We start from the raw sequence: 24,548 nt of genomic DNA, 5'->3' as shown, positions 1-24,548 counted from the left end.
TGTGGGAGACAACAAAGGCAGACAGGCTTTTTGGAGCTAATCAACAGGCAGCTGGTAATGTCCTTCCATGGAAAATCTGTTTACGAACAATTTGAACTAGTGGAGAGAGGCTTTGTTTTCTTAATGGGTTGATAAACACTGAGTTTAGGGGTGATAAACTTTCCCTGCTGGGCTGCTCAGGAGGGGAGGGGACACCTCATTAATCATAGTGCCCTGCTGGGCCAGCTCAGCTCTGTGAAAGAGACAGGAGGGCTGCTCTAGCACCCCCATCTTCTAGCCTGAGCCACTGCAGGCATGTGCCTGCATTTCTGGAATGAAAAGGGAATGTCTATCTATCTCCAAGTCAGTTCAAGCTTTGCAGGTTAGACTAACCTGTAAAAATTGAATCAATTTAGGCTCAGGCTTTCTGAATACCTGCCCCTAGCCTATCTGATTGTTACAACCATCCACAGCTCCTATTTTAAGTGAGTGTAAAATACTCAGAGCAAGCTACTCATGATAAAGCTATGGAAAATAAATGCCTGAAAATTAAAGGAGCAAATTGGGCAAGTGTTTGGGCTATTCCTCAGTCTATCTCAGGCCCAATCAAAAAAAAAATCATGATGCCTATTCTTCACTATAGTCTTAGGTTTGTATGTTGTATTCCTGTCCCACAGATCTATGGTCTGTAACCTTTGAATGCAAGACTGTCTTGTATGTGTTTTTTTCAGACTTGTTTGTTTAGTACATAGTACAATGCAGTGTCACTGCCATAGGCAGCCTTTAGCCTAGGACAATATAATTGATTACTGTCACTAATAAAAATTAAATTAAACAACATTTCTGAAATGATAAAAATGTTCATAGATATTCAGTGAGCAGAAAACCTGGCACCTCACTGCTCACTCCTCTTTGTTCCCTCTGTGCTGCTATGGTAACATAAAGGCATGACTGCTTCCTAGCAAAGGAAGTCCCCTTGCAGGTGGAGATCTCCAGCAAAGGCCCTCTGATGCTAGAACATGCTGTTTCTCTATTTTCCTTTGCATAGGGTTTCCATAGCTGGCCTGTGTTGTTCTAGCATCACAGAATTACTGGCAGTCCTCTGGGTTTTCCCCATTCTGCTATGCCTAGAGGAAACACAGCAAATCAGACACCATACTAAATTTATAAATTATCCAGTATGACTAAGTTACCTTTTTTCTATTTACACACCTAATCTGAAAAATAGTCATAGAAAATGTTTGAGGCAACTGAAATGTTCCCAGGTAATTAAGCAGGCTGTAATGTTTCGAGTGCTTTGAGATCTGCAAATGAAAGGTACTGCAAAAGTGCAACACATATTATCATTCTTTCAGCATGCCCTGGTAAAAGAGATTCAGTATAGCTTTCTATATTACTCACATTTTTTAAGTTCTTGCCTTTTGCCACAGCGGAATTAAAGCTATCATATTACATTATATTATATTATTATAATGTAAGAATAATGAGATGCAGATACGAATATTATCTTTATTAAGTTGCTTAAGAGGAAAGGCTTAGAGGATAAAGGACTGGGATTTCATCTTGGAAACTCTGGTGGGAATTTAATTTGCAGTTCAATAGCAAGATATGTTAGCTACACAATAGTAGCTTACATTAATCTGCTGGTAGAAGGGAATTATTTACTAGCTATCAAAGAAATGCCCTCCTCTTACAGGACAGAGTTCCTTTTCAGAGACAAGTTTAAACCTGCTATTCTTCAAAGGTTTTCTAACATCATAAATATAAATACCATTTGTTTGCCAAGCTTTGGTTGAAACTAAGGATGCCATAATACCTCTACTACCTGTGTGGTATTAGTGGCTTTTTGACTGCCACTACTTAAATTGAATAGTTGGGAACAGCTCACTCACTTAAGAAATTACTTAATTGGGAAACATCTGTCTCACGGAGTGGGTGATGCCTATATCCAGAATAGTTAATGGATGTCAAGGATAAGGCAATGCCTGTGACATCTTATGAATTTTGCATATTTGCATGTTTGTTAGATTGTCATTGTGTTAATTGGTATAAAGGATTATTTCAGGCATGTGCTGATCTACACACACCGAGGAAATCACACACACACTTCTGATAGCCCCTACTGACCTCATTTATTGATAATTAAAGGACAGTGAGAAGAGCCAATTACTTGGAAATGCATCCTCTATCCCTTCCTGATGGGCTGTATAAATTAGTTTAATCAGGTTTGAGAGGCAGGGGGAGACAAAGGGCAATATTCAGATTGGTCCCTGAAGGCCACTCTTGGGAAACAGGAGACATAGATTAGTTTCTTCTCAGGCTGAGCAGGACCTAGGAACCAAGTACCCTAATTCCTGAGCTAGGACTCATACCACTTGCCCACTGTGCAAAAGATATCCACTACCAACACTGTGCTCATTACGAAAAGATTAGTCCCCTCTAATGAGGTTGGCAGAGTTTAGGAAATTCCCTGCCTTGTATCTGGATTGCAGTGGAATTTAGGTAGGAGTTAGGTGTCAGATTAAAAAAAGTAACCACCAATTTTTCCGCCATTAAATCCACCATTCTTCCATGATTAAAATGAAACACCACTATATATACATCTCTATATATTAATGGTGTTTCAGTCTGGGATGCTTCTGAACATGTAAAGACCTGTGTTTAGCTCTGTATGAACCTTTAGGCTAGGGATAGACATTCAAAAAGCCTGAGCCTGAATTAATTCAATCTTTGCAGGTTAGTCTAACCTGCAAAGCTTGAACTGATTTGGATGTGGATAGACATTCCCTTTTCATTCCAGAAATACAGGCACATGCCTGCAGTGGTTTTGGCTAGAAGCCAAGGGGGCGCTAGAGCTTGCTTCACAGTGCTGATCTGAGGGGGGCATGGCCAGCCCCCTGCAGAATGCTTTGATTATTCCCCCTCCCTCCAAGCTGCCCAGCAGGGAATGTTTATCAACCCTAACTCAGTGTTTATCAACCCATTAAGAAAACAAAGTCCCTCTCCAAGCTCTTCTTAAACAGCTTTTCCGAAGGACATTACCAGCTACCTGTTGATTAGCTCCAAAAAAGCCTGTCTGCCTCTGTAGTCTCCCACAGCATGGGCTGTAGCCAGCATGTGGTCTGCTAGCTAATACTGTGTGTCTGTGTAAGGCAGAGGGATGTGGAGAACAATGCCTGTTTAGCAGAGAGAAGCCAGGCAGACTCTTTGTATCTGCAAGTCTCTGCTAGAGCTGCAGCCAAGGAGCAGAGGGGAGGGGCCAGCCCTGCTGTGGAACAGAGAGCCGCTCCCAGCCCAGAGCACATGCTGGGATGCTGGGGGAGTCTAGTTTATCTTAAATCAGCAAGGGGTCTGGGACAGACATTGCATAAACTGGTTTGACTCAAATCAGTTCAGTCTGATACTACATTTAACCACATTTATCTCAAACTGGCTTTAGCCATTTTCAAACTGGTTTATCTACACTGAAAATCTGTTCTATTATAGGTTTAAGCCAGTTTCTGATCAAAAACTGGTTTATGTGTAATGTCTGTCCCTAGCCCTACAGTCCAAAATGAAGATGCCAAAAAACAAACAAAAAAAATTATCATGGTGCTTTGGATTTTTTTTCCCCAGAGATCTAGAATCTAATTAGGAACTGTATTAAACAGTTAACCTTTTACTCCCTCTTAATCTCTCTATGCTCCAGCTTCCCACCGTTTGTTTTGTCTCTGAAATTATTTAGGTGAGGAGCTTTTTTATGTATAGCATTTAAGGAAATAATTACTGCAATAGGAACCTGATCATAGTTACGAGTTCTGCATATTACCATTAAAGAAATAAATAAAATATTAACACAAGTCCATACTAGGCCAATAGGTACTGAAAAATGTTATTATTAGATTGGGGTTTAGTGGTCTGTCTGAAAGGAACCATAGTGATTTCAATTTGGTTAATTCTAGACAAGTGTTCAGATCATAGAGGACTTGTCTGCATGTGCAGTTAATGTGACTGAATACACTCTGATGTAATTTGAGCCAGAGTAAACTAATCTGGACGTCACCATCTACATGTGCATTTATTTAAGCACAGTAAATTACTCTGCCATTGGATAGTACTTCTGTCTGATGGCACTATCTGACAATATAGTAAATTAGTGTACGCTGACCTAATTTTCATGCATGTGTAGACAGTGACACTTTACTGTGCAGTAAATTAGTCTACTGCACAGTAAAGTGAAAGTGTAGACATGCCCAGAATGATTAATTTGCATTCTAGTTTAATCCAAGAGGTCAAGAAGTAAATGAGCATGAGAAACGTTCTGTCTCCTTGTAATTGTTCTTCCAGGTTAATACTAACTTGGCCCTAACCTGCCCGTCAGATCTGCTTACACCATCTATATTTGCATTTTTATGATAAGCAGATGACTTTGGTCTCTCAGGCTGCTAATCTGGTTTCCCTCACAAGCATTCAGTTATTTTTGTAAATTTTTTGTTTTTTTTACAAAATTACTGCTAAAAAGAACCTGATTGAAGTCAATAGCAAAATTTGCCTTTGACTTCAGGAGGACTTACATTTTCACCTATTTTGAAGTAAGGGCATTGCATAATTCTGGAAGTACACAGAATTTCACAGTAGTCAATTAAAGAGCATTGTTTTGAGCAGAACCTTTTGATTTTCAAAGCTGTGCCCATGCAGAAAATAGGCAATAAATCAAAAGATAAGCAAGCATATGTCTAAGTCTTTTTTTTAATCTAGGAAATCAGATAGATAAATTGCTACAAATTATTTGGGGAAAGAGAGGAAAGGCAGGAACCCTCCAAAATCTTAATGTAAAATATGCAGAATGAGAAAAAAATAATAGAGAAGCTATAATTTAGGCATTCTTCAATATGATGCTTCAAGTTTTGCAAAAGCAGTCTACTTCAATATGTTGCTATCTTATTAAAATGTACCAGAGGTTAAATGAAATTGAATGTTTATACCAACTGTTACAAGAGAAATGAATTGAAGATATGCAGTAAACAAAGATGAGAAGTACAAACACATCCTGTATATTTGTCTGTATTTCCTTGACTCTACAGATGGCTCTTCTCCTACTTGAACGATTTATATGTAACTGCATTTCATTTCAAACAGTAGCTTTTTCTCTTATAAAATATTGATTTAAAATGTTATCACGTATCTTTCTTGAACTTTGATCTTTCATACGTAGTGCTGCCTTGTTAAAATATTTAGAAGTACAATATTTTCCATGTGAACAGTAAATTTAGAACTGCCCTATGGTAAGCTTGGTTAATGCACTATCCTCAGATCACAGGAGACATAGATTGAACTTCATCTTTCTAGTGAAAAATGAATTTGTAGCAATTCCCAAACTCTAGGCAACATTTTGTGTATACAGTAAAAACCACTTTGCTGTCTCTGCTGCCTCTACCATCCTTACATGTGCTTAGGTGAACTAACAAAAGCCTCAAAAGAGACCTCTAAAGACTGGAAGTGCTTTAAAATATGGCATCTTCTTCTGAGCAGTGTAATTAAAGGAGTGATTAATCAATTCAATTTGTTGTCCATGTAGGGACAGAAAATATTTTCTATTTACTTTGCCAAACTTATAGAATGCCTATTCACATTATTAATATAGAACTGACCTGTCAACATTAATATGAATGTACAAAATTTAAAAAAATGACAAATAATGTAAAATATTAAGTAAATATAGACAAATAATGACAAATCATGTAAATATTAAGTAAATATTAATATTAATTAAATATACATGCTTAAGTCTGTCCTATTATATTTGCACAAATTGGGATTAATCTCAGTGGGGTCAATGGAGTTGTGCCTATTAGAAAATATATTTTAAATGGAAGAATCATGAAATTGTGGTATGCTGCTTTTCATTCATTAGGTTTTAAAATAGGAAATCCACTCCAATTGGAATATGTTTCAAATATTGTACATATGAAGCTAATTGTTGGAGCAGATACACATCCAGAGGTGAAGAAAGCAGCTGATATAGTTAATCATCCAGCAGAATTTAATTTACACTTCATAGCACAAATAATCTACTCACTACTATTGACCTGGACGTTAACTTAACCATGCTAGCTTTTCATAGGGAGAGGCTGCTATATACACTGTCTAGTTTGGTTTTTTCTGTGGTTTTTTTCCCTGTATTAAAAATGTAACTCAGATTCAAATTACTGTTGAATTAGTCATTTTGGACACCTATACATGTGATGAATCTCTGCTAAGTAGCACATGCTGGATCAGACTCCATTAATCAAGTTGGCTGCGAGTCTGCTGGAGGGTGCTAATTAGTGCACTCCAGCAGCCTCCATGTCATTCAGTGTCCCTACACTTCAAAGTGGTGGCCAGGGTGCTTTAACTAAAGCTTGTGGAACAAGCTTCAGTTAAAACACCCCCACTGCCATTTTGAAGCATGAGATACGTACAGACAGAAGTTATATATAAACCACTATAAGTGATCAGAAACCAGTTCAAATCTGTAACACAACAGAAGTTTGGTGCACATAAACTGCTTTCAGAATGACTAAAACCAGTTTGAGATGAACCTGGATGGATGTAGTATTAGACTGAACTGATTTAGTTTAAATCAGTTTAAACATTTGTCCTAGATCCTCTTCAAATTCAAGTTAACTCACAGGCCTCCAGCATCCCAGGATGCTTTGCACTGCAAACTCCCCCTTGAAGGATGGACAAGCTAACCTTAGCTCAAGCTATCTGCTCGGGTCAAGCAGGGAGGTGTGCTTAACCTACTGCAGGCATGTGGCTGCATTTCCAGAATCAGAAGAGAATGTCTGTTCACTTGCTTAATGATTCAATCTACACAGTTTAAACTAACCTGCAAAGATTGAATTGATTCAGCTTCAGCTACATTTGAGTGACTATACTTAGCCAAGCAGACTAGCAATGACATTATTAATTATAACTTAAGTGATCTGCTGACATTAGGATCATAGAATCATAGAAATGTAGAGCTGGAAGGGATAGAAGATCATCTAGTCCAAAGTTCTACTCAAGGCAGGATCATCTCTATCCAAACCATCACTTACAATATTTGTCTAAAATATTCCTCAAGCTACACAAACAACCCTATTGTTCAACCACAAGACATATTACCTGAAAACACAAAAACTATCTTGACTTGCCACAGGTAAAAGACTGTCCTCCTGCTACAAAGTTCATTAATATATACTTAAGAGATCTAAGGAATCTTAAGAATTCATATTGTCCACATATGCCAATATAGGGATGCACCATTTTGTACGATTATAAGAAACTGAAGAACAAACAAGACATTTTTTTGTTCCTTGCACAAGGTAAACGATTAACAACCTGAATAAGTTTCAAGTCTCAAAAATCTGTATGCAAAGTGGCAAGTTTCAGATGCAGCTGAACAAGATGAATAAGACTTTATTCTGAAATCAGAAAGTTTGGATGTCAAGTAACCATTTTATATTGTGAAATAAAAGACTCAAGAAGAGGGGCTGGGAAAATTGTTGCAATGCCTCCTGTATCAAGTACATCCAAAATAAGAAATGTGTTTTCACTATCATGACTGCATGAAAATACAATAATGAAACACTGAAGTAAAATCCTCAGATTAAAGTACATGCTATGTACCACAGAGCTAACCAACTGACAGCTTTTAAGTGAAGATATGCCATTCTGGTAATACTGTAATTCATTTTCCATTACATAACAGCTATGCTAATTTTAGGAAGATTATTGGGATATGAACAAACAAAAAATAAATTTCTATTGTGCAGATTTGCTGATAGAGAAGCTGACATGTCAGTGAAAACTTGAGGGCTTGTATAATCTATTTCTATTTATTTTACATATTTTTATTCCCTCATTCCTTACAACTACATGAGTATTTTTAGTAAGAGCAGGGCATCTGTTTCTAATGTATCAGCTTCTGACAGGGAATATCTTTTATAGGCCAGATATTCTGTGACATTAGTGTGGTAAGTCAATGCACATAAAAATAAAACTTTTTGTCATCTCAAGTTAAGATTCAGTACTAAGAAGCGTCAACTCTAGAGTATGTTGCTGAATAACAGGGAACACATATCCACACTGCCACACCTACACAACTGTAGAAGTTTCCATTCTGTACGTGCATGTTAGTCTGGCTGTTAGCTAAACATCTGACAAGTACATGCTAGAATTCCAAAAACATACTGATGTACAGGCAGCACCACTACATAAGTAATTGATTGTTCTATGATTTTTGCTTTAAATGCAATCATAATTTAAATTTATATATATGTGTATATAATATACATATATATAACATTATATAATAGGGTCCCCCGTTTATAATGGCTATAGACACCATGGTAATATAGGCTTTTAATAATATGTAATTTAAAAGAACCCTTTATGTTCAGTAGTGGAATATATATACGTGTGTGTGTGTGCGCGCGCGCGTGTGTGTGCGTGTATGTGTATATATATATATTTATGTGTGTGTGTGTGTGTGTGTGTGTGTGTGTGTGTATTCCACTACTGAACATAAAGCGTTCTTTTAAATTTAGTATTATTAAAATCCTATATTACCACGGTGTCTATAGCCATTATAAACGGGGGACCCTATTATATAAAGAGCTACAAAAACTGTACCTGAAAGAGTTTGCAGTTAAGAAGGAAAAGGCATATTAATGGTGGGGGAGAGAGAAACACAAAATGAAACACAATGTCAATGGCTCTGTGAATGATTGAAAAAGGATCAGACATCCCAGACTGTCCCAAAGCCAGAATTAATTGCCTGTGTCGCTGAGCTTAGCCACCACTGGATGCCTGACGTCATATAAGTGGCAACAGAGGTTCCTGCACAGGGATCTGACAGAAGAAAGAATGTGCTCTTTGTACAGTTTATTGTGACAGTTTGAGAGGTATGTATTGCAAGTGGACACTGGAGGCTGGCATTACACGTAAAACTAGGGTGAAGGATAATGTGATAAAAGACATGTATTTATAGAAGTTTTTCAGATCGGACCCAATTTAACACCACAACCAAAATAAATGACCACTGAAGACCAGACAAAAAGATCAAGCATTCCAGTAAGCTTACCTTCAGGCTCTCTAATCTTTCTTCCCACTGCAGACTTTCGAAGCACGCTCCGTCCTGAGCTGAACAAGCTAGTTAACTCATCAAGAGGACTGGTCAAAGGTCTTGAGCTTGTAGGACTGTATGGAAGTGGAGATGATGAACTGGAGTTTGATTTCCTGTGGTCAGCTCTTGCTACCTTCACTGGGGAGTACGACAGCTTAGAGAATGGGGAAGTTGAACCTCCAGCTTGAACAGGATTTGGTCTCTGAGGTACTTTTGACAGATCTGAGTTTGTTCCTGTCTTCCCTGTATTAACCAGAAATGTAGCACAAGTCTCTGGGGGGAAAGCAAAATGTGTGGAAGCCCGATAAGAAACAGATGGAGGCATAGGAGGGGGTGGTGGAGGGAGAGGAGGAGGAGGAGTTGAAGGAGGAGACACCTTGCTGGAAACATTAAATACAGCCAAACCAGGGGATGCTGGCCTTTCATTCTCCCCTTTCTGGTTTTTGGAATATTGTGGGGATAGCGGACTTGAGCCCTCTGATTGTACAGGATATTTTAGATTAGTTTCCAGGACGGGAAGCTTTTTCACTTCTAGAGGAGTTAGAGGTGATTCATCAGAAGCAGGAGAACATGTTACAGGGGTTGGAGGGAAAACAAGTAGCGGTGGCCTATGTGGAAGCAAATTTGGGAAGGGGGCTGGAATGTCGCAAGGGTCTTTATAGCTTGAGGCGGCTTGGCTGTTTGCATCAAGTTCTTCAGTTGTTCCAGGTTTTTTGCTCTCAAACAACAGTGGAGGAGATCCAGTTACTATAGGAATGTTTCCGTTACCATTGCTACTTTCTTCTGGTAAAAAATATTTCATTTCTTCATAAACAGATTCACCTTGGTCTGGGCTTTCTGCTTCAGTGGAATTATTTTTCATAGCATTTCCTACCATTTCAATATACACTGGCTCATTTTCCTCCTCTTCCTGTGACATATATAAGCTCAACATGCTGTGATGGGGCCCATCAGCAGAGGCTGCTCTTTGTATTGTCACAATGTCATGACCACCTGTTTTAGTTACTGGGCTGGATTGTTTCATATCCCCAGGCTTCTGGCCAGATATCTCTTCATAAGAGCCACTCAGTTTTGTATTGGGACTTCTTTTTGGTTTCCTGGGAGGAATCTTTTTCATAGTGCTATAGTCATCACTGTGTGGTCTTGGTCTCATCAATACTAGGAGAGGGGGGAAAAAAGCATGCATTAGTAACAAGGCAAGGTCCATTACTTCTGCAAAATGAGGTCTTACACATGCTTGTACTTAAACCTTACAAGGCCACATCTAGGGAATTCTCAGCAGGGATGGGGGGAGTATTCACCAGACGAATACTGAATTGGCTTAAGTAGGTTTCAGCTACTTGCCTGAATACAGGTGTAGGCATTGGAGAAGGGAGCAGATAACTCACCCTGCTTGGTGACTGGTCACTTTGGGCCATGGTTATCTGGTAAATATTATGGCAGTCTCAAAGCTCAAGGTTGGAACATGCTATCAGAGAGCTATATGTTGTTTCTGACAGTCCCCTAATCTGTCATGCACATCGGACACAAACGAGTGCAGAGAATCTGATCGAGTAACTTCACATTTATTCAGCACTGAGCACCTGGAAGGACCCAAAGTGCTTTAGAAATGACTGTGTGTATATTAGTATAATATGTATTAGCATTTATATATAAAGACATGTATATCTATAACTATATCTATAGCTATATCTATAAACATTATGCATATATGGTATATGTAAAAATTGTCAATATTTCAAATATCTACCCTCCCTCTATGCTGGGCAGATTCAGTGGAACCTGCTACAATTTCACTGGGTGGGGATGATGGCTTCAAAAGAGCCATATTGAACTCAAGACTCCCATATCTCTTCATCTCATATACACTTTTCTTTCTTCAGGGGAGTGCAAAAGGTGGCCTTGGGAGGGGGGGCTGGGGGAAGAGAAGCGGGATAGGAAAGATGGAGTTCTCTCTGAAGATGTGACAATATCAGTCATCATACAAAGGTGATCTTCTGAAGCCTCCAGCCACTGTCTGAGCGGCTGCAGAATCATTGTACATGATTTTACATCCTGCCTGCAGCAAAGGGATGATAATTCCCAATAACTTTAGTGGATATTTTGTGCAAAACCTGATTATTCAGGGTTAGCAGAAAATATGAAAAGCTTTCCACCACTGTCCCTTGTAATATGAAGGGTGGAAAGGACGTAGGATTTTTTTTTTAAATCAAAATTGCAGTGCATTGAAACATATTTGAGACTTTCATTCTACTTCAGTCTGAGTGGAGGAGAACTCACTATAAGTGAATTCTAACGTTATATATAAATCCCAGCTCTAATGTTCAGAATATTCATTTTTGCATATTCATATTTATGTGGAGAGAAATAGTGGGTAATTTAAAGCTAGCCTGGTAAAATTCAACATTCAAAATTTTCTACTTGAGATGCCAAGGGAATTATACTACACTGTTTAAAAGGTGAAATAAAACAGTTAGTAAGGCAGATTGGTAAAGCTGATGGAGCTTATTTATCTCCAGGGGGAATTCTGTAAATAGGTTTTTGTTGTTGACAAACTAGGAAATTAGAACAAATGAGTAGTTATTTACTGATTTAGGATGTAGGGATAAATCAACCAATTTTCTTTACTACTACTGAAAGTATTCTAAGGAAACAAGACTTTTTCAAGGCACCTGAAAATGTTTTAAAGGATCAAAGTAAAGAAATCAATATCCTAAGGCAATATACGTGTGGGTTTCTCCCATTATGCCTAACCTTCATTAGCAGTTTCCTTAGAAGCTGCCGACAAGCAAGCGCTAACAGCCTCATATGAAGCACTCAGTCGTGTGTTGGGGTCCCTCTTTGGTTTGGGAGGAGGCTGTTTCCTTGGTGATGGCAGGCTATTACTATCATCCATGCTGAACACAGAGTGCAGGGAGGGGGATCTGATGGATGATCCAGCCACAGAGTGTACCAAGCCATCCACTGCCATGGGGATCGGCACGGAGCTGGAATGAAAATGCTTAGGCGTTCGACAGCCAACAAATTTGTCCTCAGAGACCTTCCCACCCCTGTCTTCAACTCTGAAAACATAGAAAAGATGCCCAGATGCATTATTCAAATGACAACAAGGAACCTGTTCATGCAAACATAACAACAGCTTTTCGGTAAACAATCTCCCAACATCCCTGCTGTGCCTAGGGGATGTGTGTAGTAATCTTCTGACAAACAAATCCAGATCAAGCTGCTAGCATTTCCTGTTTCATGATAAATCAGGACACTGAACTTACTTTACACAAATGTAGCTTTTCCTTAAGCAGTTTCATATTATTGATCAGGCATTCACTGAATGAACTGTTCACACTTTGATTGTTAGGCACAATCACAAGCTAGGTTTTCAATCTGAATGATAATTTCTGGGAAATCCATTTTAATAGAAAGTTACTGAGGCAGCAAATACTGAGCCTTTATCACCCTTTTCTAAAAAGACAACTATAAATTCTACTTATGAAATCCAAATCTCTAAAATATTAGGTTACCTTTCAACTGATGAATTTGGCTTCCTATTCTATTATACCAATATACTTACGAATGTGTTCCTGTTCAACTCCTATTTGTCATTTCAGTCACAGTGGCAAATTTATGATTGTGTGCTTATTGCAGTGATTGCACTTAATATTTTTGGTGTTTCCAATGCACACTAGAAAATAACGTTGCTAATTCCATCTTATTAAAGTAGTGAAAACTTAAAAATCAAGAATTCCTTAAAAGAAAATCACAACACCTTCTAGACATTTAAGAACAGTCTTATAATTTAGAGTAGCAATGCACTGTCTAGGAGATGTCAGAATTATCATTTCCAAAAAATACCTCAGAATTTGTTTTGTTTTTTTAATTGTATTTCTGCATGGCAGATCACCAGCAGAGCTGGAATTCAAATACAGGATCTAGCCAGCTGCCCAAGTAGTAAATGAAAGAAGCTAAAGATGAAAGCTTGGTGTTCAGTGGATAATTTGTTTTCACTGTAATGTTTAATTACAGTCTTTCCTACAAAGGCATTTCCTTCAATATGTAATCATGGGGATATTTGAAGCTAATTAAACAGACACATTGTCATTTTTACTTTAATAAAAATCACTGAAACTGGCAACGAAGGCATAGGGGAGCTGTTTTTGAGAAGATGCTATGAGCTGCAATTACATTCCTATGGAAGAATAAACATCCCTAGGACCAGTGACTTACAGGCACAGATAATAAAGTTTTTGTTATCACTGCATACTGGTGTCTGTATTGAACCTATAGAGAAAGTGGCTATAATATTTACTAGATCTCATAGAAATCATAGAGAAGTAGGGCTGGAAGGGACCTCCATAGGTCATCTAGTTCAACCCCCTGCCTGAGGCAGGATCATCCCTTTCCAAACCATCCTATACAAATCCATAATCTAAACTCTTTTGTGACCCTACAGTCAACCCCGATGCAGCACAAGACATAACACAGTAACTAACCTGCCACAGGTAAAGCAGGGAAACCATGGCAGCCAATGTCCTGCTTCTGTAAAAGGTTGTTAATATACACTCACGAGATCCCAGGTAGAGGGCCACAACCCTTGCCATACAGGATGGCAAGCTACTGCCCTCCCCCTACTCCCCTCCCGCCGCCTTGCACACATACACAATCTATATCAGTCTGATAAAGGCATAAAATTCCTTCCTGACCCAAAATATGGCAACCAGTCTGACCCTGCATGGAGGGGCAAGACCCTCTAGTCAGGAATATCCAGCTTTAAATCTCAACAGAAGCACTGGCACACCCAGTCAAAATCCCCACCCAACCTTGGCTGCAGCCAGCATCCAATGCGTCTGTGGAAAGCTTAAAAAGACCCCCCTGACACATGTTGCAGCAACTAGCTCTGAAAATGCCAAGCAAGGCTAAATTTTCATCCATTTTAAAGTAAGAAGAAAGGATCATCTTTGTAATCTGCCTTTTCCAATATAATGTGCTTTTATGAGACAGGACTTTTTATTCATTTCTAGCTTGTCTCTATTAGCTTGGCATATGTATCTAGAAATTTAAGTTAGAAGTTTCTTTTAGATTAAAGCTCTACATAAGATCTATTTCTTTTAAGATTAAAAACTATTCATTCATAGATAATAAATGCTTTAGAGACTTAATTGTGCAAGCAACTACATATGAGAGTACTGATTGAATCAGATATATCATGAATGTTGTTGTTTTACATACCTAAAATGAATTACCTGATATGGCTTCACAAATTAGGAAGAGTGCCTAATGCAAATTGGCAAGTCAGTAAAACAGACATTTAAAGAAGATACAGTCAAATTTACATAGGCAGAATGCAGGGTCGATTTGCGCCTTATAGACTGACTAAACCAGAGATGCTTTTATAAAAAGCAGCTTACTTCATCAGATGCTATAAGCTGCATCTCTGATTTAGTTAGTCTATAAGTGCAAACTGACCCTGCCTTCTTCATTGCTTTAGACTTACATGACTAATTACCTCTCCCTGCTTAAGTTTACTGAGAATTATCATTATTGCCATGACTACCTCAGCGTAGAATGGACTGCACCAAGAACTATAGGAGCACTTGGATTCTTGAAGTTAGAGAAACTACTTTCTCCCCTTACCTTTTGGGGGCTTCCTCCTGCCTTTTACTAGTCTCTAACTTTTCCCTATTGTAAGCAGAATTCATTTCATTACGAAGCCGGTCATTTTCCCGAGCAATGTCAGAAGCATTCTGAATGACCAAAGCATCGTACGCTTTCAGTCCCATATCCTCTGCATTTTGCAGGAAGCTTTTGATTGAGGTGACCTCTTGCTGTTTGACGCTCATCTTCTTCAGCAAGCGCTGGCGGGCTAGAAATCCTCTTACAACTGCCATAATGGAACAAAAAATATGGACCAATGAGACATATAATTTAACAGTAAATAATGTAACATTATTGTGCATTCAGCCGTAAATTGCATAGTTCAATCAATACCCTCTACAAAAAGGAAAAGAAACACTATTCCCTCTCTACTAAAATAGATGATAAACATTTTTTTGCTCCCTGTTTCACAGTTCTCCCCCTACATATGTTACTACTTTGGCATATCCTAGGAAGTGTAAAGGTTAAGATTATTACGAGGATTTAAAAGATCATTTGTCTCATGAGTAAATCTATGTACATAACTCATTTTTTGGATTGATTGTAAATATAAAAACTAAAGAATGTCAACTTGAAACAATTTTTTTTGTTCAGTGAGAAAAAAATAAAAGAAAAAATTTCAGGTAAGATGAAACATTTCTTAATGAAAAAAGATTTTACACCATTTTAAACATTTTTAAAACACTTTTGAATGAAAATGAACTACAATATAATATGAAAAATGTAAATGTTTCATTTAAGAAATGTAAGGATATAACATTTAAAATTTTTCAGGTTTTTTGTTTCTTTTCAGGTAAAACAGCTGCATAACTCCACAGCTGGAGTATTGTGTCCAGTTCTGTGCGCCCCATTTCAAGAGGGATGTGGACAACATGGAGAGGGTCCAGAGGAGGGCCACCCGCATGATCCGGGGACAATAGGGCAGACCCTACAGTGAGAGACTGCGGGACCTGAACCTATTCAGCCTCCACAAGAGAAGGCTGAGGGGGGACCTGGTGACCGTCTATAAACTCACTAGGGGGGACCAGAAGGGTTTGGGGGAGACGCTGTTTCCCCTAGCGCCCGCTGGCATAACAAGGAGTAATGGGCACAAGTTGATGGAGAGGAGGTATAGATTGGACATCCGCAAAAACTACTTCACAGTTAGGGCGGCTAGGAGCTGGAACCAACTTCCAAGGGAAGTGGTGCTGGCCCCTACCCTGGGGGTCTTTAAGAAGAGGCTGGATGCCTACCTGGCTGGACTCATTTGAGTCCCGTTTCTTGTTTTGGAGTTTTGTTGTTCTCCCACCCTGGCGGGGGATCGGGCTAGAAGATCTACTAGGTCCCTTCCGGCCCTTAATCTATGAAACTATGAAACTATGAAATTTGACACAAACTTGTAAAACGTTTCTGACAACTTCACACTTCATTTTTTAGAAAAAAAATTGACCAAAATATTCTTTCAGGTCTACTCTCTGTCAAAGAAAGAATTATAGTATATTTTCCACTTTCTATACTGAGAAAGAATTATGGTATATTTTCCACTGTAACCATGGTGATAGCCGGTGTTTATATTTTGCCTATGCATCTCTTCTTGTTATAATAAAAATATATTATTTGTCTATCTGTGGACAGCAGTCTAGTTAAGGACAATGTAGAGAAGGATGAAGTATTTAATGCATTTTTTTACTTCAGTCTTTAGAAACAGTGGCAACTACCAGATGAGGAATACAGTTGGCAGCAAAGACAGGGAAAGAGACAAACAGCATTGAGTAGTGGAAGAACAGGTTACTGAAGCTAGATGCTTTCAACTCAGCAAGTTAGATAGCATGCACCCTAGAGTACTAAAGGAATTGGCTGAGGTAATTTCAGTAATTTGAGTCCTGTCTGAGAACTCCCAGAGGTCAAGTTGGCCCCAGCTGATTGGAAAAGGGCAAATGTAGTGTGCGTCTTTGTGAAAGGGAAGAAGAAGGATCTAGGAAATTACAGATCAGTCAGCCTGAGCTCAATATGTGGCAAGATCACGAATCAGGTCCTCAAGGAATCTACTGTGAAGCACCTAGAGGAGAACAAGGTGATGAGGAACAGCCAGCATGGATTTACCAAGACTAAGTCATGCCTGGCCAGACTGATTTCTTTCTATAATATCACAGAAAGACTGGCTCTGTAAACAGTGGGAGATCAGTGGATGTGAAATACCTGAACTTTAGCAAGCATTTTGACACTCTCTCTCACAACATTCTCATCAACAAGCTAAGAAAATATAGACAGGATGAAAGTACTTTAAGGTGGATATCTAACTGTTTGGATCATAGTGATTAAGGAGTAGTCATGAACAATGGATGAACCAGGGATCCTGGTTTTCTCTGGCAAAAAAATTCCTGTATCAATTATATCAATAATATAATTTTTTGATTTCTGATATATTTAAGCCTGCACAGATTTGTTTTATGTTTAACACGAGTATGTGCAAGTGTGTGTGGTTTCCTTTTGGGAGGAGAGTGTATGGATACACATAACTTTGAAGCTCTTTCAAAAGGAGAATATTTCTAATAGGATAAAGGCTATAACATCCTAATTGTTGCATGTGGAAAAGTCAGAAATGATATGTATGTAGCAAAACTACTCCTTCATACAGTGTTAAAATTGGAACAATTTTGCTACATTTGTATCATTCCCAATTTGTCTGAAGTAGTAATTAGAATGTTATAGCCTGTGCCGTTTTTGAAATATTGCCTTTCTGGCTCCAAATGTATGTATGTTCATACCTTTTAATGCAAACAAACACACTGTACAGGCAACAGATAGTCTAGTATGGTATAAAGATTTTATCAGCATGTGGCTGGAATGGTCACATTTCTTATAAGCAGGGATCCTGGTTTTGTCTGATTTTAAAAAATCCCCAATTTTCAATTAAAAAAGTAAACCCAAATCCACATTTTTCCATGATTAAAATGAAACACACATACACACACACACACATATAAGCAAGTGTTAAAGTGTTAAAACATTGTCATGTATATTTTCTACATGTACTATCATTTTCATCCTGCTCCAAAAAACCCCCATACAAAATGATTTTTAAAATGTTTCAGAAAATTATTCTTGAGACCATTTCTTCCATCCATCTACAAAAACAGTTGCTGTACAACTGTACATAACTCAGAGAGAAACTAAAATTAATGCATGTAAATGTCAAGTACCCCAAACTTTAAAAAAAGTCATTTTCTTTGCATAAAAAAATCCCAATTTTAATATTATGCATATTATTGCCATCCATTGTGCTTCCCACTGGATATCCAGGTTTTTAGGATTATTTAAGTGCCAAAAATATTTCTGTGATTTTAGTACTTTGACTTCCATCTAGTAAAAACAAATATAAAAAAGGATTCATCTCATTCCTATGCTTCAAACAGTTAAAACCATTGACAAGGTTGCCAACCTTTTTACAGATAACCACACTTTTTTACTGACACATGTTTTTATTGACATATATTTTACATAATGTAAATGCAACCCTTCTGCCAGTCCCTGGATGGCAGTGATATGGCAGCCCTGGATGGCAGTGATATGGCAGGATTCAAATGAAGAGGTTTAACACAAACCGTGGTAAAAAGTTACTGTCAGTAAAAAGTTTCTAAGTAAAACACATTTTCTTGGATTAGCAACCCTGTTTGATTGCAGCAATGGTTTAGAACCATGCTGCTCTCCCCCTGGAGTCTCCTTCTCAGCCCCACATGCTGACATCCCTAACCTACCCTGCACAATGCTGCCCGCACCACACCTGACCCCTTAGTCTTACCCTTGTTGGCCCTATTTTTCCTATCCCAACATGGAACTCTACTCCCCACCTTTTCTCCTCCTGTCTTGCAGCTCTGTCCCCCCTCCCTGTAATTTTGAGATGGCAGCTGCTGGAGCCAGGGGGCTGTTAAAGGGTCAGAGTGGCAGTACATGGCTGGGCAACGGGGAGTGGTCCACACAGGCTCCCAGGAGCCTGACAGAGCTCCCTGCAGGGTGCTGCACTCCCTATTAGACACCAGGTGGCTCTACTGTGCTCTGTCTGTCCATCAATCTTATTGTTTCTGAGTTCTATATGAATGGCTCCAGGTTTTTACAGACTTTATGGACAGGATTTTTTTTTTTTTTTGCATTTTTTATAGGCTGCACATAAATTTACGGACAGTCGGCAACCCTGCCCCTTGACTAATGGGAAATAATCTCATGTGTAAAGGAAGCAGGCTGGCCTACATTTGGGGTTGTTTTCATTTTAGGGTGAAGGAAAAAATAACAAAAATGTTGACAAAATACTTTGAAGTGAGGATAAAGCAAAATCTACAATGCACAAGACTATATTTTTAATAACATAATTGAATGTTTAGCTCTCATGAGTGCAGTAGTGTAAAATTAAACAAACTGTCATGCTGAACTAATCTAAAGGAAAAATGTAAACAAAGGCAGAATTAGCCTTCCATGAATACTAAATGTTCCTGAATAAAATAAGCACATTGAAGCAAAGAGCAATGTAAGATATTTTCTTTACCTTCTTTTTCTTTATATATTTTAAATGACATTTTCTAGGGGGTATAAGGTTTGGTTTTTTGAAACACATGAAAGGATATTATATTATACCAATATTGTTCATGTCCAAAAAGTGCTGGGTTTGGTTACTTTTTTAAAACCAAAAATGAGGATTTTTTTAAATCAGAGAAACCAGGTTCCCTGCTCATAAAGCTGCCAAAAGAAATATGCACTATTATTTCCCTTTTGAATGGAATTAGATTAGTGCATTTATGTTTTTTGATATTAAAGAGATCAACCTGTATAATAAAATGGAACTGGAGAGCTTGTATGTCTCACAATTGGCTATAATAATGGAAATGTAAACTGTCAAAGTCTGCCATTATAAACAAGCTCAAAATAGATGACCCTTGTGAATCCAAACCCAGCATTTTTTGGACATGAACAATATTGGTATACTATCCTTTCCTGTGTTTCAAAAAATCAAACCCTGGTACCCCCTAGAAAATGTAATTTAAAATATATAAAGAAAAAGAAGTTTAATCATGGAAAACTGTGGATTTTTGGTTACTTTTTTATACCAAAAATTGGGGATTTTTTTAAATCAAAGAAAACCAGGTTCCCTATTTATGACAGAATTCTTACTGATGTACACTTTACTGGGTTTGAACCCATAACATTTTCTTGGGAAGGTAATAAATACATATTTAGAGCATACTCTGTCAGAATCCACTGCTCATAAAAAAATGGAAGAGTTTAATGACATACAATTGTTTCTCCCCATGTTCTGTTTTATTTAAAATAATTTCAATTAAGATATTTGCTTAACCATAACCCTTTTTTAGTTAAATAGGATATAATAAGGCAACAAGTCTTTGAAGGAAATAGTGTAAATTAGAAAACACTAAGATATTTTTATTTATTATATATCAAATGCACAAAAACTGAATGGGAGATAACTGGCTTTGTAGTAGCACTGCTGAGAAGGATCTGGAGGTTTTGTTGGTTCATAGACTCAACAAGTCAGCAATGTTCCTAGAAACAATGGCTACAAATTGATGGAGATATTTAGGCTGGACATTAGGAAGAACTTGTTCACAGTAAGGGTTGCCAGAATCTGGAATGGGCTTCAAGGGAGGTGGTGCTCTCCCACCTTGGGGGTCTTCAAAAGGAGACTGGACAAGCACCTGGCTGGGATCATCCGACCCCAGCGCTCTTTCCTGCCCAGGGCAGGGGGTCGGACTCAATGACCTATCGAGGTCCCTTCCAATCCTAATATCTATGAATCCATGAATGTGACACAGTTTCAAAGAAAGCAAATATAATTTGGAGCTGCATCCACAGGAATATTAGGTGTAAGTGTATGCATCTACATGAGATGTTTACTGTGCAGTTGACTAATGAGCTCTGCAGTAAAGATTCACCGTCTACACATGCAGTGCTGTTAGGACAGAGTAAACTAATTAACTCCACTGTAGGACAGTAGTGCCAGACAAAAGTACCATACTAAGACAGAGTTATGTACTCCTCTGCAATGCCTATATAGACATTAACAGAGCTGGCTGGAACACAAAGTTGCCTCAGTGAAGGGGCTACCTGCTGGCTAGCCCTGCACTGAAGCACGCTCACGTCCAAGCCAGGCCTTCTGCAGCACGCTGACCTGAGGAAACAGCCGCAGGTTAGCAGGCTGATCACCAGGGCCCTGTGCCAGCCAGGGCATTCCACCCTGGCTCAATGTGCTGTGGTTCTGATCACACATACAGAAGTGACATCAAGAAGCAATAAATGTTGGTGCAAATTGTGCCACAGTTTAGTCAGCCACATTAATTTCATGTGCAGATCCGCTCAGTATTGCTTTACTTTGTACTAGCTAAACTTCATCTAGATTTAACACATAAGAAGGAGGTGGAAAAGCTGGAGACAGTTCAGAGATGGACAATAGAAATGATAAAGGGGTTGGAAGGCAAGCTGTACAAGGAAGAGTTAAGAGAGTTATGTATATTTAGCTTGGAAAAAGGTGATCAAAGGTACATAGTAGCATACATAGTAGCAGTTGAAAGGCTGCCACAAAGAAAAGAGAGAACAACTGGTCTCCTTTTCTGCAGTGAGTAGGACACATAGGAATGGTTTTACATTACAGGCAAAGTTGTTTTAGATTAGATCTTAAGAAGAAACACTCTTACAGTTAGAAGAGTAAGGCAGTTTGATAGGCTGCCCAGGGAAGATATGGAATTTTCTGTATTGGAGTTTGCAAGACGAAGCTAGATAAACATTTTGACAGGAATAATTTCAGAGTAGCATTTCTGCATTCATGCACCAGATGACCCTTAAAGTCCCTTCAAATTCTGTGTTTTGGAGGGGGTTTGTGTTAAAAAGGGAAAAGTGACAACCACACCAATAGATCTATTGCGGGGGTTAGGAAAAGGATTAGTGCTGGCTATATCTCCAAAAAGACCATTAAGAGAATAGGCCCAGAATAGGTATTGGAATGATCAATTTAGATGTTATTTGTTAGATCTGGGCATAACATTTTGACAAAATGAAATGCCATGAAAATAGGCTGTTTCTGAAGCTAAAATATTTTGTAGACGTCTTTGTCAATTTTTTTGCCAAAGAGAAATTTGGAGAGAGAAATTTTCTCACCCTGTCACACATACTTCTTAACGTGTAAAGCTCAGATTTTACATAGAAAATGACCCTTTTCATATGATTTAATTTTTATGGTATTTGAAAAGTTTTTCAACCCAGTGCAAAAGGAAAACAACTTTTTAAACCTCAAGACCTGCTGTGCAACATGATCACCAACCTGTAGCCAACTGTCCTGTTCATAATACTATGCCTTGCTGCACTATCTCCCCACTTATATTGCTCCCTAAAATATCTGAGCCCTTGCACCCCTTGCAGCTTGCACTGGACTGTGATCTGTTTGGGATCAGACTTGAAGAAATTATGGCAGATTGTGCGGAACAATGATGGAAGACCTTCAATAAAGTGAATAGTTCCAATGTTACTAACAGTTTTCTAGATGATTTAGGGCAATCAAATTGTCTAGAGGTAGTTTTTGTACCCATGTATGCATAGACTACTTTAGAAGTTTTGATCATCTGAAATGCACAAGATTACAGCTCTCCTGTTTAAATAGGAAAGGTTTGGTAGGCCATTTTTAGGGATTTCTTTAATTTAATTTCCTTCTTTCTCTACCCTAGACTTGTCCTTTCAAATGTGAGCAAAGACTTGAAGGGAGAAAACACTGAAAGGACAACTGGAAAGATCTGGATATGCAACAATGTCTGGGGTTGATATCATTTTGGATGAGGTCTGTTTTTTTGTTTTATAGATGTTTGAGGTTAGTACTTGTACGTGTCCTGTATTAATATTTTTTAATTATGTTCATTTTATATGTATTATATATAATATATAGTGGGGAACTTGAGACATACACATTGTACTAATTTGACCAAAAATATTACATTACACTTTTATTCATTTCAAGACTAGATTATCTATTCAAGAATGTTCTGCTCTACAGATGTGAGTTGTCCTTAGGGACCTAACTTGCTTTGTAGTCATGATGTAGTATTTGACAGATTGCATTTTGTCTGTAACAAATCAAGAAAAAGACATATATTCAGCACCAAAGGATCTTTGGCATGGAGGGAACACAGGACTCAGCATATGCTCTTGTGTGTGTTGATGTCAGTAGACTCAGTGTTTCGGGCACAGAACAAAGTAATGACGTGGAGATGCCTCATGGTGAATCATGGCCAGGTCTCTCACAGCTTTTGGGCATGCAGATGCTGCATGGTCACTCCTACACATATTTGTGAAATGCAGCTTGTTCTGCAGAGTGAAGCAGGGATTAAGTCTGTTTGGCTTTTAATCAGGCCATAGACTCTTGGGAAGGATCCTTACTCCCTCAGTTTTTCCTAGAGTGCACACTTGTGTAAAGACATGCAAAATTTGCCCTATAATTGGTGAGAGCTTTATATACAGTTCTTGGGAAAGCACATTTTTAATGTTCATCAAACTTGGGAACTGGAAGCAGAAGCCAAAAAGCTGAGTTCAATGGTGAGATAAAAGTTCTCCTTCTTGAGAGTGGGCTTTGCAAAGTATGTTCTCTCAGCTTTGCACACATTTTCCTTATCCACCTGAGGAAACTTTATTTTGCAGGGAAGTGGTACATTAATGCTTATTGTGCGTAAATTAGGTTCAGTAAAGTGTAGGTTTTAAACTTTCCTGGTAGTCAGCATGTGAGGGAAAGCAGGATGAATCAATATTGCTTCTCTAATGCAAATAAATATGTGCAGTCAGTGGGGCTGCTTGCTCAAGTACCTTGCTGAATTGGGTTCTGCATTAGGTACCACCCTCTAAAAGCTACTTATTCCTGAATTGTTATGATTTCCACAGAGATGTTTCTCCTCCCTTTGTTTCAACTGTTCTCTTCATTCCCCTTTTCAACCCAAAAATCTTGCTTAAGCAAAAGAGTAAAACATTAAAATGACAAAGAGTTTATTTCTTGAACATCTAGGATATTTTGTAGCCGAATATGTGACAATTGTAAAGAGCAAGGGAAAGTTCTGTATGTCAGTTTTACTTTAAAGTGCTAATAGAAGAGTTGCTGCTATAAGTCACACAAATAAACAAATAAATAAATAAAGCCTGGTGTGAAAGAAGCTCTTCATACAGAGCAATATTTGTATTGCTTTGTGGTCATTTGAGATTTTGATGGGAAATAGAACATTAACTATAGGAAATCAAGACAGAGTGGATAGTATCTCTTCTAGCAAGTGCGCAAAATAATGTCAGAATGATGTAAGTAAAGAAACCAATAAAAAGTCAAAGGAAAAAAATAAAAATAAGTCCCTGCAAAATATGAAAGGCATAGTAAGTGGGAACAAAACAAAGACTAACTGGGTATGTCTATACAAGATGATTTACTGCACGGTAGCCTAGTTTACTGTATAGTAAGCACGTGTGTCTACACATGTGCCCACGTACTGCATGTTAAAATTCTTAATCGTGCTTAAATTTAGTACCTGCAAATGCAGGTAGCAAATTTTAGTTACTGAACAGTTACGAATGTGTAGACATGATCTGGGAGCAAGTTTGCAAATTGGGTCAGCCCAACCACTAGGGCCAGCCTGAGGCTAGCCACAGGGCTCTGCGCTGGGAGGTTGTCTTGCTCCAGGGCTGAGCTGCTTCTAGGGCAGCCCCTGTCTCAGGCTTTAAAAACCTGAAGACATTTTAGTCCTGCAGCACACAGACAGGAAGTCTGAGGGCACTCCAGGCTCTG

The 24,548-nt window shown here is 38.4% G+C and overlaps 1 protein-coding gene across 1 annotated transcript in view; it reads right to left on the bottom strand.

Annotated features, from left to right (window-relative positions):
* MYO16 (myosin XVI) overlaps positions 1–24,548 on the bottom strand; it is a 581,111-nt gene that overhangs the window by 69,971 nt on the left and 486,592 nt on the right. The window contains exons 29-31 of the mRNA XM_019525343.1: positions 14,738–14,984; positions 11,864–12,171; positions 9,068–10,267 (exon numbers count right to left, since the gene is read on the bottom strand). Coding sequence (XP_019380888.1) covers positions 9,068–10,267; positions 11,864–12,171; positions 14,738–14,984 — 1,755 coding nt within the window. The remainder of the gene's footprint in view (positions 1–9,067; positions 10,268–11,863; positions 12,172–14,737; positions 14,985–24,548) is intronic.

This window comes from Gavialis gangeticus, unplaced genomic scaffold (genome assembly GCF_001723915.1).
Source record: "Gavialis gangeticus isolate Ggan-Ray unplaced genomic scaffold, GavGan_comp1, whole genome shotgun sequence".
Classification (NCBI taxonomy): domain Eukaryota; kingdom Metazoa; phylum Chordata; order Crocodylia; family Gavialidae; genus Gavialis; species Gavialis gangeticus.
Note: the sequence above shows the minus strand (reverse complement) of the source record. Positions and strands in the feature narration are given on the sequence as shown.